At 43.6% G+C, this 14426-nt stretch overlaps 1 protein-coding gene across 1 annotated transcript in view; it reads right to left on the bottom strand.

The window, feature by feature from the left end:
* Positions 1 to 14115, bottom strand: part of LOC109930129 (calcium-activated potassium channel subunit alpha-1-like) — a 457675-nt gene extending 443560 nt beyond the window's left edge. The window contains exons 1-6 of the mRNA XM_048618522.1: positions 14080 to 14115; positions 12245 to 12306; positions 7821 to 7911; positions 6384 to 6495; positions 5657 to 5732; positions 3161 to 3236 (exon numbers count right to left, since the gene is read on the bottom strand). Of these exons, the coding sequence (XP_048474479.1) occupies positions 3161 to 3236; positions 5657 to 5732; positions 6384 to 6495; positions 7821 to 7911; positions 12245 to 12306; positions 14080 to 14115 (453 nt within the window). The remainder of the gene's footprint in view (positions 1 to 3160; positions 3237 to 5656; positions 5733 to 6383; positions 6496 to 7820; positions 7912 to 12244; positions 12307 to 14079) is intronic.
* Positions 14116 to 14426: the final 311 nt, after the last annotated feature.

The raw sequence follows: 14426 nt of genomic DNA on the forward strand, positions 1-14426 counted from the left end.
CCTTTAGCCCCATTAGCTTGCCCAGCACTGCCTCCTTAGTGATAACGATAGTTTCGAGGTCCTCACCTACTATAACCTTCTTGCCATCAGTTTTCGGCATGTTATTTGTGTTTTCCACTGTGAAGACCGACACAAAATAACTGTTTAATGTCTCGGCTATTTCCTCATTACCAGTTATTAAATCGGCCTTCTCATCCTCTAAAGGACCAATGTTTACCTTCGCCACGCTTTTACGATTTACATATTTATAGAAACTTTTGCTGCCTGTTTTTATATTCTGAGCTAGTTTACTCTCGTAATCTATCTTACTTTTCTTTATAACTTTTTTTGTGGCTTTCTGTTGGCCTTTAAAGATTTCCCAATCTACTAGTTTCCCACTAATCTTTGCATTTTTGTATGTGTTTTTTTTCAATCTGATACTTGCCTTTATTTCCTTAGACATCCATGGCTGACTATCTCTTTTCCTACAGTTCTTCCTTATCACTGGAATATACTTCTGCTGAGCACTGTGAAAAATCATTTTGAAAGTCCTCCAGTGATCCTCAATTGACCCACCATGAAGTTTTTGCTCCCATTCTACTTTAGCTAACTCCTCCCTCATCCCATCATAGTCTCCTTTGTTTAAGCACAGGACATTGGTACTGGATTTAACCTTCTCACGCTCCATCTGTATTTTAAATTCAACCATACTGTGATCGCTCCTTCAGAGAGGATCCCTAACTGTAAGATCATTAATTATTCCTGTCTCATTACACAGGACTAGATCTAGGATAGCTTGCTCCCTCGTAGGTTCCATTACATATTGTTCAAGGAAATTATCGCGGATGCATTCTATGAACCCCTCCTCAAGTCTGCCATGACCGACCTGGTTTGACCAATTGATATGTAGATTAAAATCCCCCATGATAATTGCTGTACCATTTTTACATGCATAAGCTATTTCTATGTTTATTGCCTGCCCCACCACGATGTCATTATTTGGTGGCCTATAGACCACACTTATCAGTGACTTCTTCTCCCTGCTATTCCTAATTTCCACCCAAATGGATTCAACGTTATGTTCAGTAGAACCTATATCATTTCTCACTACCGCCCTGATATCATCCTTAAAAATCAGAGTCCCTTACCTTCCTGTCTGTCCTTCCGAACAGTTTGATACCCCTGGATATTTAACTCCCAGTCATGACCATCCTGCAACCATATCTCTGTAATGGCCACTAAATCATACCCATTTGCCATGATTTGCGCCATCAACTCATCTACCTTGTTCCGTATGCTCTAAGCATTCAGATAAAGTGCCCTTATGCCAGTTTTGCACCTTCTTTTTGAGTCCTGTCACCGCCATTACTAACAGCTCTTGAGTTCTCCTTCCCTTTAACTTTTTTCCTAATTTTCATTGGAGTTGAAGCTTCCTCGTCACCTGCTAACCTGCTGTTTCCATTTATTGTTATACTCCCTGTATGCTCACTCCTCCCTTCCCCCCTACTTACTAGCTTAAAGTCCTATTGAACAACCTATTTACCTTTCTCGCCAGAACACTGGACCCGGCCCTGTTCAGGTAGAGTCCATCCCAGCGGTATAGATCCCTCCTGTCCCAGAACTGATGCCAGTGCCCCATGAAAAGGAAACCCTCTTTCCAACACCACTCTTTTAGCCATGTGTTTACTTCCCTGATCCTCACCTCCCTATGCCAATTTGCACGTGGCTTGGGCAGCAATCCAGAGATTATGACCCTTGAAGACCTGTTTTTTAATTTTGTTCCTAGCTTTTCATAATCCCGAAACAGGTCTTTTTTCCTAGTCCTGCCTATGTTGTTGGTACCTACATGGACCACAACAACTGGATCCTCCCCCTCCCTCTCTAGTATCCTCTCAAGCCGGTCAGAGATGTCTCGCACCCTGGCACTGGGCAGGCAACACACCATGCAGGACTCTCTATCCTGCTTGCAAAGGACACTGTCTATCCTCCTGATGATGGAATCCCCTACAACTACAATCTGTTCTTTAGCTCCCCCCTCTTGAATGGCCTCCTGGGCCATGGAGCCATGGTCAGTTGACTCATCCTTCCTGCAACCCTGTTCCTCATCCACGCAGGGAGCAAGTGCCTCATACCTGTGGGACAATGTCAAGGGCTGCGGCTCTTGTTTTCCTGTCTGCAGGGTCCCTCTACCTGCCTCACTCGCAGTCACACACTGCTGTCCCTGGCCGCTGATCGAATTAAAATTAGTTAATCTACTAGGTGTGACTGCCTCCTGGAACACAGCATCCAGGTATCTCTCCCCCTCCCGGATGTGCTGCAGTGTTTGAAGTTCAGATTCTAGCTCCTCAAGCAGCCAACACTTGCTGCAGATGTGGTCACTGCCGTTCTCAATGGGACCAGCTAGCTCCCACATCATACAGCTACAACACATCACCTGACCTGCCATCTCCACTTAGTTAATGTTTTAAAATTAATTAGTGACTTCCCAAATTTATTGGGTGAAAGATAGCCATTACCCAGCAGACCACTCGCGCCCACTCTGGGACGACTCCTCTGCTGAACCACTGAAGGCTGTAGTCACGCGAGGTAAGACTTTTTTAAAGAAAGCTCACCTTCCCAGCTGCCCTCGCATTCTCTCCCGGACTCCCACTGCTGAATCACTGAAGGCCCCTAATCCACCTAACCTGCTCATCACTGGACACAGTGGGCAATTTAGCATGCCTAATCCACCTAGTATGCACATCTTTGGATTGTGGGAGGAAACCAGGGCACCTGGAAGAAACCCATACAGTCACAGGGAGAATATGCAAACTCCACACTCAAGGCTGGAATTGAACCCAGGTCCCTGGCACTATAAGGCAGCAATGCTAACCACTGAGCCACCATGCCATCCTTCAATAAGTTTCTCAGCCTCCCCTTCTTCCTTTAAAACTACCATTAAAAGCAACATGCTTGATTCCTGTACTGACAACAGCTTACAAATCTCACCTTCTTTGACTGACAATCTGTTTTCATCTTGACCATAATGCACACAGGACCTCTTCCTACAGTTAAATGTAGATGCCTTTGTTGTTAATAATGTCAAGACTTGTTGCCAAAAATGTGTAGCACATGGAGCTCTTGTTAAAATGACTGGGTGCATATTATTTTAAGGCACTGAAGAGCCAGTTTGTGAACTTACTGTGTGTATGAAGCCTGCAGCCGTGAACCATGTGCCCAGAAACACAGACAGCAGACTTGCCAGTTTGATTTTTGAACTGCAAAGTTAAAGGTTCAGAAGAAAGGTAAATGGTGAGCAACAGAAATATAACAGAATTCTTGTCTGTTTCCCCTGTCAAATGTTTCCCCTTCTCCAGAAGGCCCAAGATTTAAATCTTCAACAAGAGCCGGTTCAACTCATTGGGTAGTGCTCTCACCTCTGGCTCTGAGAGTCATAGGTATACGCTCCACTCCAGTTTGGCAGAGGGAGTGGTGGGCCCTCACAGGTGCCGCCCTTCCAATTGAAAGTTGAACTGAAGCCCTGTTAATGCGTTAAGGTCCGATCTGTATCTGAAATACATTAACCCCCCTTGGTTAGAACCCTCTCCCAATAAATACCTATCACCCTCAGTGTTGAAAGCTGAGACTAACTCATAAGACATTGTGGAGAAGAGTTCCACTCTTCCATTGTGGAGAACACCCTCAACCGTGTCTCCCACATTTCCCGCAACTCATCCCTCACACCCTGTCCCTGCAATAAGAACCAAAAAAGAATCCCCCTCATCCTCATGTACCACCCCACCAACCTCCGGATCCAACGCATCATCCTCCGACACTTCCGCCATCTGCAATCCGACCCCACCACCAAAGACATCTTTCCCTCCCCACCCTTATCTGCTTTCCGGAGAGACTACTCTCTCCGTGACTCCCTTGTCTGCTCCACACTCCCCTCCAGCCCCACCACACCCGGCACTTTTCCCTGCAACTGCAGGAAGTGCTACACCTGCCCCCATACCTCCTCCCTCACCCCCATCCCAGGCCCCAAGAAGACTTTCCACATCAAGCAGATGTTCACCTGCACATCTGCCAATGTGGTATACTGCATCCGCTGTACCCGTTGTGGCCTCCTGTACATCAGGGAAACCAAGCAGAGACTCGGGGACCGCTTTGCAGAACACCTACGCTCTGTTCGCAATAAACAACTGCACCTCCCAGTCGCAAACCATTTCAACTCCTCCTCCCATTCCTCAGACGAAAAGTCCATCCTGGGCCTCCTGCAGTGCCACAACGATGCCACCCGAAGATTGCAGGAACAGCAACTCATATTCCGCTTGGGAACCCTGCAGGCCAATGGTATCAATGTGGATTTCACGAGCTTCAAAATCTCCCCTCCCCCTACCGCATCCCAAAACCAGTCCAGCTCGTCCCCGCCTTCCTAACCTGTTCTTCCTCCCACCTATCCCCTCCTCCCACCTCAAGCCGCAAACCCCCATCTCCTACCTACTAACCTCATCCCGCCCCCTTGACCTGTCCATCCTCCCTGGACTGACTTATCTCCTCCCTAACTCCCCACCTACACTCACCTTTACTGGCTCCATCCCCTCCTCTTCGACCTGTCTGTTTCCTCTCCACCTATCCTCTCCTCTATCCATCTTCTATCCGCCTCCCCCTCTCTCCCTATTTATTTCAGAACCCCCTTCCCCTGCCCCATTTCTGATGAAGGGTCTAGGCCCGAAACGTCAGCCTGCCTGCTCCTATGATGCTGCTTGGCCTGCTGTGTTCATCCAGCTCTGCACCTTGTTGTCTCGGATTCTCCAGCATCTGCAGTTCCTACTATCTCTCACCCCTATACCTTCTTAGCCCCAGGCAATACTAGCCTAGGCAATGCAATGGGTCATAGAGTCACATCGTGTCTGTGCTACTCATCAAGCACTTATCCACTCTTGTCCCATTTTATCACACTTGGCCTGTAGTCTTGTATACTATGGTTTTTTCAAAGTTGATGCATGGGATGTGAACAACGCTGGCTGGGCCAGCATGTATTGTTCATCCTCATTGCCCTTGAGAAGATAGTGATGAGCTTTCTTCATGAACCTAGAACTTTTAAATGTTGTGATGATTCCCAACTTTACCACTCTTTCTGGTACTGTGTTCTGGATACCCACCACTCTGGATGAAAAAATTCTTCCTTAATCCCTTTTAAAACTCCTGTCCCTGAACTTAAATCTACTCCCCCAGTTATTGACTTTTGTCCTCAGGAGAATAGATTTTCCTTTTTCTAGTCCTGTCATAATTTTGCAGACCTCAGTCAGGGACCCTGTCAGCTTCTCTGCTCAAATGTAAACCACACCAAAGTTTTATAGATTTAAGTCTGGCCAGATTCCTCATTATTTAACACTCCCAAGGCCAGGGATGATTCCACTGAATGTGTGCTGCACTCCCTCCAATAATATCTCCTTCCTGAGGATAAGCATTGTACTGTCCCTTTTGTACTCCAACCAAGGTCTGGCATGTGCAGATTTCTTGTGAACAGTCAGTTAGGCCTCTCACACTAACATGAAAAATGGCTGCAAAGACAAAGTAAGGACTCATCTGGCTGTACTTGTGATCAGTATTTGACATCCTCTGGCAATCTAGCCTTTGGATGAAATTAGTTACTCAAGTTGATATCAATTTGACCAGTCACAACTGTACTTACTTTCTCTTCAAGATCCGTAAGTATTGTAGGATTTCAGGTAATTGCAGCAAGCGAAGAGACCTCATGAACCTCAAGCCTGGAAAAATAATGCCAAAGAAAAGCAATAACCTGGATCTGCTGAAATATGAATGGCAGGCTTCCTTTGTGTCTGAAAGATTAAAGTGCCAGATAGGGTAAAGCAAATTATGACTGGGAGCTTGGGCTGAATAGGTTGAATGGAAGTCTGCATAGAAACTGTGTGACATTCTCTGTTGTTAACTAACAAAAGAGCACATTAATTGAATTTCATTTTAGAATTCACTATATTGGAGACCTGAGGCCTTGCCAGCCCAGCTCCCATGATAGCTGCCTAGTTGGGCCAGCAGTTCCATTATCACATGTCATAACTCCAGTGCCAGCAGTGTCACCAATTAAAGGATCGGGAGAGGTTAACTGGTGTTACCATGATAATTCAAACACAAGACAGACCGTCAAGGCTCCAGGAGTGTTGCAACATCTGAACAAGGTGATAACAATCTGATTCACCGTTCTAAGCCTGCTTTTTCAGAATTCCCAGTTTCTTCAGAGTACAGTTCAAGGGTTCTCTGATTATTCCATTACAGGAATTACAGTTGGTTTCAGGAAATCGTTAACGTGAAGAAGATAACTTGAATATTTTAAATTTGGGATGATGGTTGCTCAAGAGGGAGTTAGAAAAAGCAAACAATCGTTGTACTTGCACACTCACCAATACAGTCCTTTTGGAAATAGAGTGCAACGATAACTGGAGGGATGGTGAAGAAGTCCACAATGGAATTGAGCTCAAACCAGAACCGAAGCTTGTCTTCGGCTGCAATGAACTGTTGTGGAAAGATAACAAACAGGTAACCTTCAGGCCAAAGCCTACTAGTAACTGTCAGCCAGGGATCACTCAGTTGTAATGGGAGGTAGGAGTGTTGATTGATGTCTCTCTCACCCTACCCCTTGATTTGGAGGAAAGGCAAAGCTCTGGAGTAAATTGTTAAGAAGGTTTTCAACATCCTGGGGGTTGCCATTGACCAGAAATTGAACTGGACTAGCCACATTTAAAGTGTGGGCTACAAGAGCAGGTCAGAGGCAGTGAGAACTCACCTCCTGACTCCTCAAAGCCTGTCCACCATCCACACGGCATTAGTTAGGATGTGATGGAATCTTCCTCACTTTCCTGGATGGGTTCAGTTCAAACACGCTCAAGGAGCTTGACATATCCAAACAATGTAGTTAGCTTGATCGGTACCATATCCACTAACATTTATTCCCTCCACTATGATGCTCAGTAGCACACCGATGCTCCTTAGACAGCTCCTTCAAAACCCTCAACCACCTCTATCCAGAAGGACAAGGGTAGCAGATACTTGGAAACACCAGCCCTAACAGATTCCCCTCCAAGCCACTCACCATCCTGACTTGAAAGTATATCGCCATTCCCTCAGTGTTGCTGGGTCAAACTTTTGGAACTCTCCCTAACAGCATTGTGTGTTTACCTACATCAGATGGAACTCAGCTGTCAAGAAGGCAGCTCACCACCACCTTCTCGGGGGCAGATAGAGATGGGCAATAAATGCTGACCTGTTCCGTGTTTGAATGAATTTGTAAAAAAATACATATATTGGAGGAATTGGTGGGCTGGGAACGTTAACCTCAATTTTGTGCTCAAGTCTCAGAGTGAGATTTTGTGATGTGTACAAGCTTTGACACAGTGGGTAATGCTTTACATCTGAGTTCCAATGAAAGTTGACCGTCCGCAGTATAATGTTGAGTTAATGCTGCACTATCAGAGAAACTGCCTTGCAGATGAGGCATTTAACAGCAGCTGTATCTGCTGTCTTACCAGACACAAAAGGCTCCATGGCATTATTTGCAAAAGAGAAGGTAAGTTCTCCCTGTTGCTTTGGCCAGTATTTAACCCTTCACCAATACCACAAAAGCATGTAACCAGATTTTTGATTGTGGGACTTTGCTATATGCAAGCTGGCAGCACAACACTGACAGTATTTCCAAGTGTGCTTCATTGCCGTGAAGCAATTTGGAATGTCCTGACGTTGAGAAAGGTGCTGTAGAAATGTGAGTCTTTCTTTTCAGAGGTGAGAGCGCAATGAAATGAGACTGATTTCCGCTTAGACTCAAATGACAGAAAATTACTTACACGCAGTCCAAAGTAAAATAAAAAGAATGCGTTAAAGCATAGATCAACCATCTGTAGGGTGTTCAGAACCACTTGTGTGCTTTCATTACTCCTGCAGAAAGGGAACAGCATGTTCAATTCATCTAATCAAAGTTCTGCTTCAAAATTTCTCTCCCCACAATCTCACTTAACTCTTTTATCTAAACCAAGCATTCACCGAAATGGAAAGTTCCAACTTCTTGCTGTGAGATGAATGATTTTAACAGTTTCTTGAAAGGCGGAGGGAGAATTTGAGATGACCTTACTGTGACATCACTTGTCCTGAACTTCTTGGGAATATTATAAAAATTTCAGAGGAGAAATTGCCAATTGGCTTTGGCTATTGGCAGTTTTTGCAGGGTACTAGCTAGGACTGGAGACTTGAGTGGATGAAATAAAAACAGAAATTGCTGGTAAAGGCCAGTAGACCTGGCAGCATCTGTGGAGAGAAATCAAATTTTGGGTCCAGTGACTTTTCCTCAGAACTGAAATGAAATGCCTCTTTTGATTATGAACATAAACTCGCCAAAGCGAAGCACATTTAGGAAGGTGATTCATGTGGCAAATCGTCATTGGACAGGACAGTGATGATCCAGAAGAGTGAACAGGGCACCAAACTTTGACCTTGGAATGTATGAGCTGCATACCTGGGAACAAGGGGTTCATGTTCAGGAAGGTGCAAAATTCCCTAAAGAATCAGGTGTGTTTGAGCAAGAGACCTATTTCTTACTTTCACAAACTGTCCCCGTTATTCTTAAACTGGTTGCTTCCTATCCTGGTCTATCTGCAATTCCTTCCAGCAAACTGATTGCAAAATCACCTCAAGTGCTCAAAGTGTATTGGAGCCCATTTAAATGTAGATGTTTGGCTGCTATCATTTCTGGGTCGCAATGCTGGCTGTCCACACCCAGCAGGTGAGCTTCAGGCTGGTAGCTCCATATAAACACAGTAGTCCTCATTTTACATCGTGCTTTCATTCCTGAGTGAAACTATTTGAAGTGAATTGTAGATTCCCATTGGAATTCCCATAGGAAAACTGGAATTAGATTCTTTCAGACATTTCCTTGCTGGGTAACCAGTATTCAAGTTGAAATACTGAATCACAGTACTGTGCCCTCCTAATTAAAATAAATCACTGAATATGACAGATATACTGTACTTATTATTGCATAATCTATATCTATACTCATGAGGTGACATATGTCGCTTTCAGTTTAAACAGTGCTCAATGTACCATTGTGGTGTAGAACTCATCATTTCATTTCATGAAAAAGACCTACAATAATTCATTAAAAATGGCAGATTTTTGCTAAATCTTGTGGAATATTCCGAATATCCCAAGTCATTGATGTTTGAATCCTAAGGAGCTTCTTGGTATAATAATTACTTATGGTATACCCACAGCTTAATCAAAACAAGCTGCTGTTACAAGCAACACCTCTGCTTCTGACTCATACTTGGAGAGATTTACTATGCTGAAAAATATAAACTCTCTTCCATTCATTTCTTTTTGCCTTTCAAAAAAGCTATGAGTTTTCTGAGTTCTACTAAGGGGAGGATAAGGCAACCATGGCTGACAAGGGGTGACAGTGACAGCGTAAAAGTGAAAAAAAGCATGCAATGCGGTGAGGATGAGTGGGAATCCAGAGGATTGGAAAGCCTTTAAAAACCAGCAGAGAATAACTGAAAAAGCAATCGTGGGGAGAAGGTGAAATATGAGGGTAACTAGCATAATATAAAAGAAGATTGCAAGAATTTTCTAAATAGTAAAAGAGAGCAAGAGTGGACATTGGACCACTGGAAAATGAGGCTGAACAAGTAGAACTGGGGAACGAAGAACTAAATAGGTACTTTACATCAGTTTTCAGCATGGAAGACACCACCAGCATACCAGAACATCAAGAGTCAGGGGACAGAGTGAATGTAGTGGCCATCACTAAGGAGAAAGTGCTGGGGAAGCTGACAGGTCTGAAGATGGATAAATCACCAGACCAGATGAACTACACCCGGAGGTTCTGAAGGAGATTGTAGAGGCATTAGTGGTAATCTTTCAGGGAGAATCCCAGAAAACTGGAAAATGGTTAATATAAAACACGTGTTTAAGAAGGGAGGGAGTCAGATGAAAGGAAACTATATTGTGACCTCAATCACTGGTAAGATTTTAGAATCCATATTAATCATGAGATTGCAGAGTACTTGGAAGTGCATGGTAAAATAGGGCTGAGTCAGCATGGCTTTGACAAGTGAAAGTCATGTCTGAAAAATCTGCGAAAATTCTTTGAGGAGGTAATGAGCAAGTTAGACAAGGGAGAGCCAGTGGATGTGATCGATTTGGATTTCCAGAAGGCCTTTGACATGCTGCCACACAGGAGGCTGCTAAGTAAGGTCAGAGCCCATGGTATTAGGGGCTGGCAGAGTGGAGATAAGTCTTTAGGATGGCAACCATGACTTGGTAAAATTCAGCAGGGATCTGTGTTGGGACCACAACTGTTAGTGTTACACATTAAAGATCTGGACAAAGGAACTGAGGGCATTGTCACTATGTTTACAGATGACAGAAAGATAGGTAGAGGAGCAGATAGTGTTGAGGACTGCAGAAGGACTTGGACAGACTAGGAGAGTGGGCAAAGAAATGGCAGATGGAATATAATGTGGCAAAGTGTGAGGTTATGCACTTTGGCAGGAGGGATAGAGGAGTAGGCTGTTTTCTAAATTGGGAAAAGCTTTGGAAATCTGATGTACAATGGGATTTGAGAGCCCTAGTTCAGCATCCTGTTAGGGCTAACATGCAGGTTCAGATGGCAGTTAGGAAGGCAAATGCAATGTTAGCATTCATTTCAAGAGGGCTAGAATACAAGAGCAGGGATGTCCTGCAAAGGCTGTATAAGACCGCATTTTGAACATTGTGAGCAGTTTTAGGCCCCATTATCTAAGGAAGGATGTACTGGCATTGGAGAGAGTCCAGAGGAGGCTTACAAGAATGAACCCAGGAATGAAGGGCTTGTCATGTGAGGAGTGGTGGTGGAATGTCGGTCTGTACTCAAGTTCAGAAGGTTGATGGTGGATTGCATTGAAACTTACAGAATACTGAGATGCCTGGATAGAGTGTATGAGGAAAAGATGTTTCTACTCGTAGGAGGGACTAGGACCCAAGGGCGCACCCTCAGATGGCAGGGCCGACCCTTTAGAACTGAAATGAGAGGGAATCGGGAAGCCCTGGCTGACTAATTTTAACAGAAAATTTAGAATCTCCGCAGTTCAAGAACCTGACACTGAGCTGGCTGACCTCAGCCAGTTTACTGCTCACAAGGAAATAAAGGGTGACTTGGTGATGGGATCCTGGCTTCCACGCAGTTATTTCTGAGGAATAAAAGCAAAATACTGCAGACACTCGAAATCAGAATCAAACACAAAGAATTCTGGAGAATCTCTGCAGGTCTGGCAGCACCTGTTGAGAGAGAGAAACAGAACGTAGCATTTTCATTCGGTCCGATATGTCTGTTTGGAAGAAGAGCCAAATCAGACTGGGAACGTTAACTCTCTCTTCACCAATGCTGCCAGTCCAACTGAGATTTTCCAGCATTCTTTGTGTTTGTTTCATGTTCTCGGGACATGGATTTGAACTGCATTATGGCCACCAGAGGAATTTGAATTCAATAAAAATCTGGAATTAAAAGCATGTCTAATAGTGACCCTGCAACCACTGTCAGTTGTTGTAAAAGTGTGTCTGGTTCATTAACGTCTTTTAGGGAAGGAAATCTTCTATTATTATCTGGCCTGGCGTACATGTGTCTCCAGACACTCAGCAATGTATTCAACTCTTAACATTGGATGTGGACACAATAGTTGCTGGCTGAGCTAGCTACAACCATATTGCATGAATTAATGAAAATGTAAAACTGAAAATAACAAAACAGCAGAAAGAAACAAGCCATAAAAAAAAACAAATTCATGAGAAATAATGTTAAATAAGGACAACTGTCTTTGACTGGCACAAGGCACTCAAATCAGTAGTGGGTGAAGAAGCCTTTGTTAGAATGCCATGAATGGCAGAAGTTTGTACCACATCAGTCCATTTGAACAGAGATTGTCAACTTTTGGGCATCTTGACGTGACACTGCAGCCTTCACGCAGCTGGTAGTTCAGTCCAATTTAAGGAGATGTCCTGTTGAACCATGTGTGAGTGTGCATTTGTGTGTGAGACCACTCATCACAAAGCTACGTGGGAGGCAATTGTGCAAAGACAGGGGCTTGAGCAAACCTGTGGTAGTATCACTCAGGTTGTAGTAAACAAATAAACAAGAGAGATGGGCATTGCCCTTTTTAACATGGGCACCAAGTCTTTTCATAAGGAAGTCCAGCAAGCATCAACAGCATGCCCTCGGTTTCTTCAAACCAATACTTACTCTATTGATGTCATGAAGTAGATGAAAAGGGAACCAAAGCTCAGTAAGAACACCATCATTACCTGTCAAAGAGACATGAATCACAATACATTAATGCAAGAATAACTGTGAACTCTTCTTGTGGCCCATTTCCACGTAACTGGAGGGGTAATTTGTGGTAGAGATTTGATGGAGCTGTACGCTTGTTCCACTATCAGACTATACAGCCTTTGCTGAAGCAAAACTGGAATTTACCCACACTCACTCTACCTCCCCACCCCTCACCTACTCTACCTGTCCCCCTCTCATTCCCCCCGTTCCACACCCACTCTCCCCAATCTATACCCAAACTCACCATTCCTTATGCACTCTATCTGTCCAACACTCTCACTCTCATGCCCTACCCATTCTTCCCATCTCAAACATAATCTCCCCATCCCACATATATTTCCCAGTCTCACAAACCTCCACCCTGGAGCATTTGCAGTTCTTTTGAAGCTTAATTAGTGTGACATTTGACCAGCTAGCACATTGCACCCAGTCTGATTGAATTATATGTTCCAGACAGGTGCTGGTTAGTGTGATAAATATGTATAATATGTAAAGATTAATTTTGGAATTCAGTTTTTAAAATAGAGGCAGATGAATTTTGGTTTCAAGGTAATTTATTTTGAAAAGGTCAGAAAGTTATTCAATCTGTGAGAGTTTGTGTCTTGGATCACAGCATGTATCCAAACGGTTCTTTTCAGATTCGGGTAAATATAATTAACAGAAAGTTCATCTAACAGCAATTTGCTTAAATATAAATGTTTATTAAGTAATAATAAATGATTATAGTGGTAATAGTAAATGGAAGGGAAAAGAGAAAAAGCAACAAGTCTCACGCCCTTCTGCCCGTTGGGGGCCCCTCGATTGATGGCTGGCTGGAGCCTTAGGTTTGTTCACGATTCTGAGCCAAGGTGAAGTCCTGTAATTTAGAACGAAACTCTCTCTCTCTCTTATACAGTGTAACAAACAGCCAGCACAAAGAAAGCGGAAACAGAAAGTCAAAACTGCTGGCTGGTACAGAAAACACGGGATGGGAACAGAAGCTGCAGGTGTTATCTTTGGCTCATAAAGGAATGTTCACAGGACTCATTCAAAGTCATGCAGCTTGTTAAGTATCATTCTAAACTTTCCCAGCCTATTTTCTCATCCTGTACAATCTATTTTCCCATGCAGCTGTCGAATATCATCGTTATCCTATAGTTCTTTGGCCCTCCTATACAGTTTGTAAAGATGTCTTCAGTTTTTAGAACTGAGAAGAAGTTTAGATCAACAGTCCAAGAATGAGAATTGGAAAGAAATCAGAAAACCATCTCAACCATCCCAGAAGGGATACTGGGCAGAATCAGTTAAGTAATTAATTAAAGAGATGAGAAAAGGTTGATATTTCCCTGGGATTTCAGTATCTATAAAGGATATTGTTGGGAAACATTCAAACTTTGAGTTGCTGCTATGCTACAATATCTTTTTATATTTTGTGTCGTAAGCTTGTGTTCTGTTTTTACAGGACATTAGCTGCTTTGTGTGAATACGTTTCAGTGATGAGCCACCATGGTAGCCAACTGCACACATATTAAACATATGATCTATCAAGTCGGGTTTCATTCTGGATTCTGACTTGTCATGTACTACCATCCTGACAGTAGTCATCTGAGAGAAAAGTTCTCTGGTGACTGATCTGCTTCCTTGCCCAGAGTCCCAGAAACAGTTGGTAGTTTTCCCCACCTTAGTTCCATTTTTACAGAGCCCTGTTTGAAGGCTGATTTTAAGTCTAAGTGTCTCAGGTGAAACTTTTCATTCTTGTTACTCACAAGCCCTCGGCCAATCAGAGACTGAGCTGATATCATTCGCTGCGCCCATTCCTGGACTGCGTGCATGAGATTGACATCCCTTACTTTTGAAGTTTCTGTGGCATTCAGGCGTGCAATCTCCTAAAACATATTGAGTATCAATAGTTAGTTAAAGGAACACTTAGCATTGTTCATGGCATTGGCAACTGCTGTAGATTTCCTAACATTTATTGGAAAAGTTCTCTTGGTTTAGGAGCTATAGGTCTTGTGCTCCAGCAATACCTGAAGATGGGTGCATTACTATGATCCAACCACAGTTGGAAACATCGCAAAAAGGACAGGCTAGGCTTGGCAACTCCAGTTAATAC

The sequence above is a fragment of the Rhincodon typus genome, chromosome 40 (genome assembly GCF_021869965.1).
Source record: "Rhincodon typus isolate 14 chromosome 40, sRhiTyp1.1, whole genome shotgun sequence".
Taxonomy (NCBI): Eukaryota; Metazoa; Chordata; class Chondrichthyes; order Orectolobiformes; family Rhincodontidae; genus Rhincodon; species Rhincodon typus.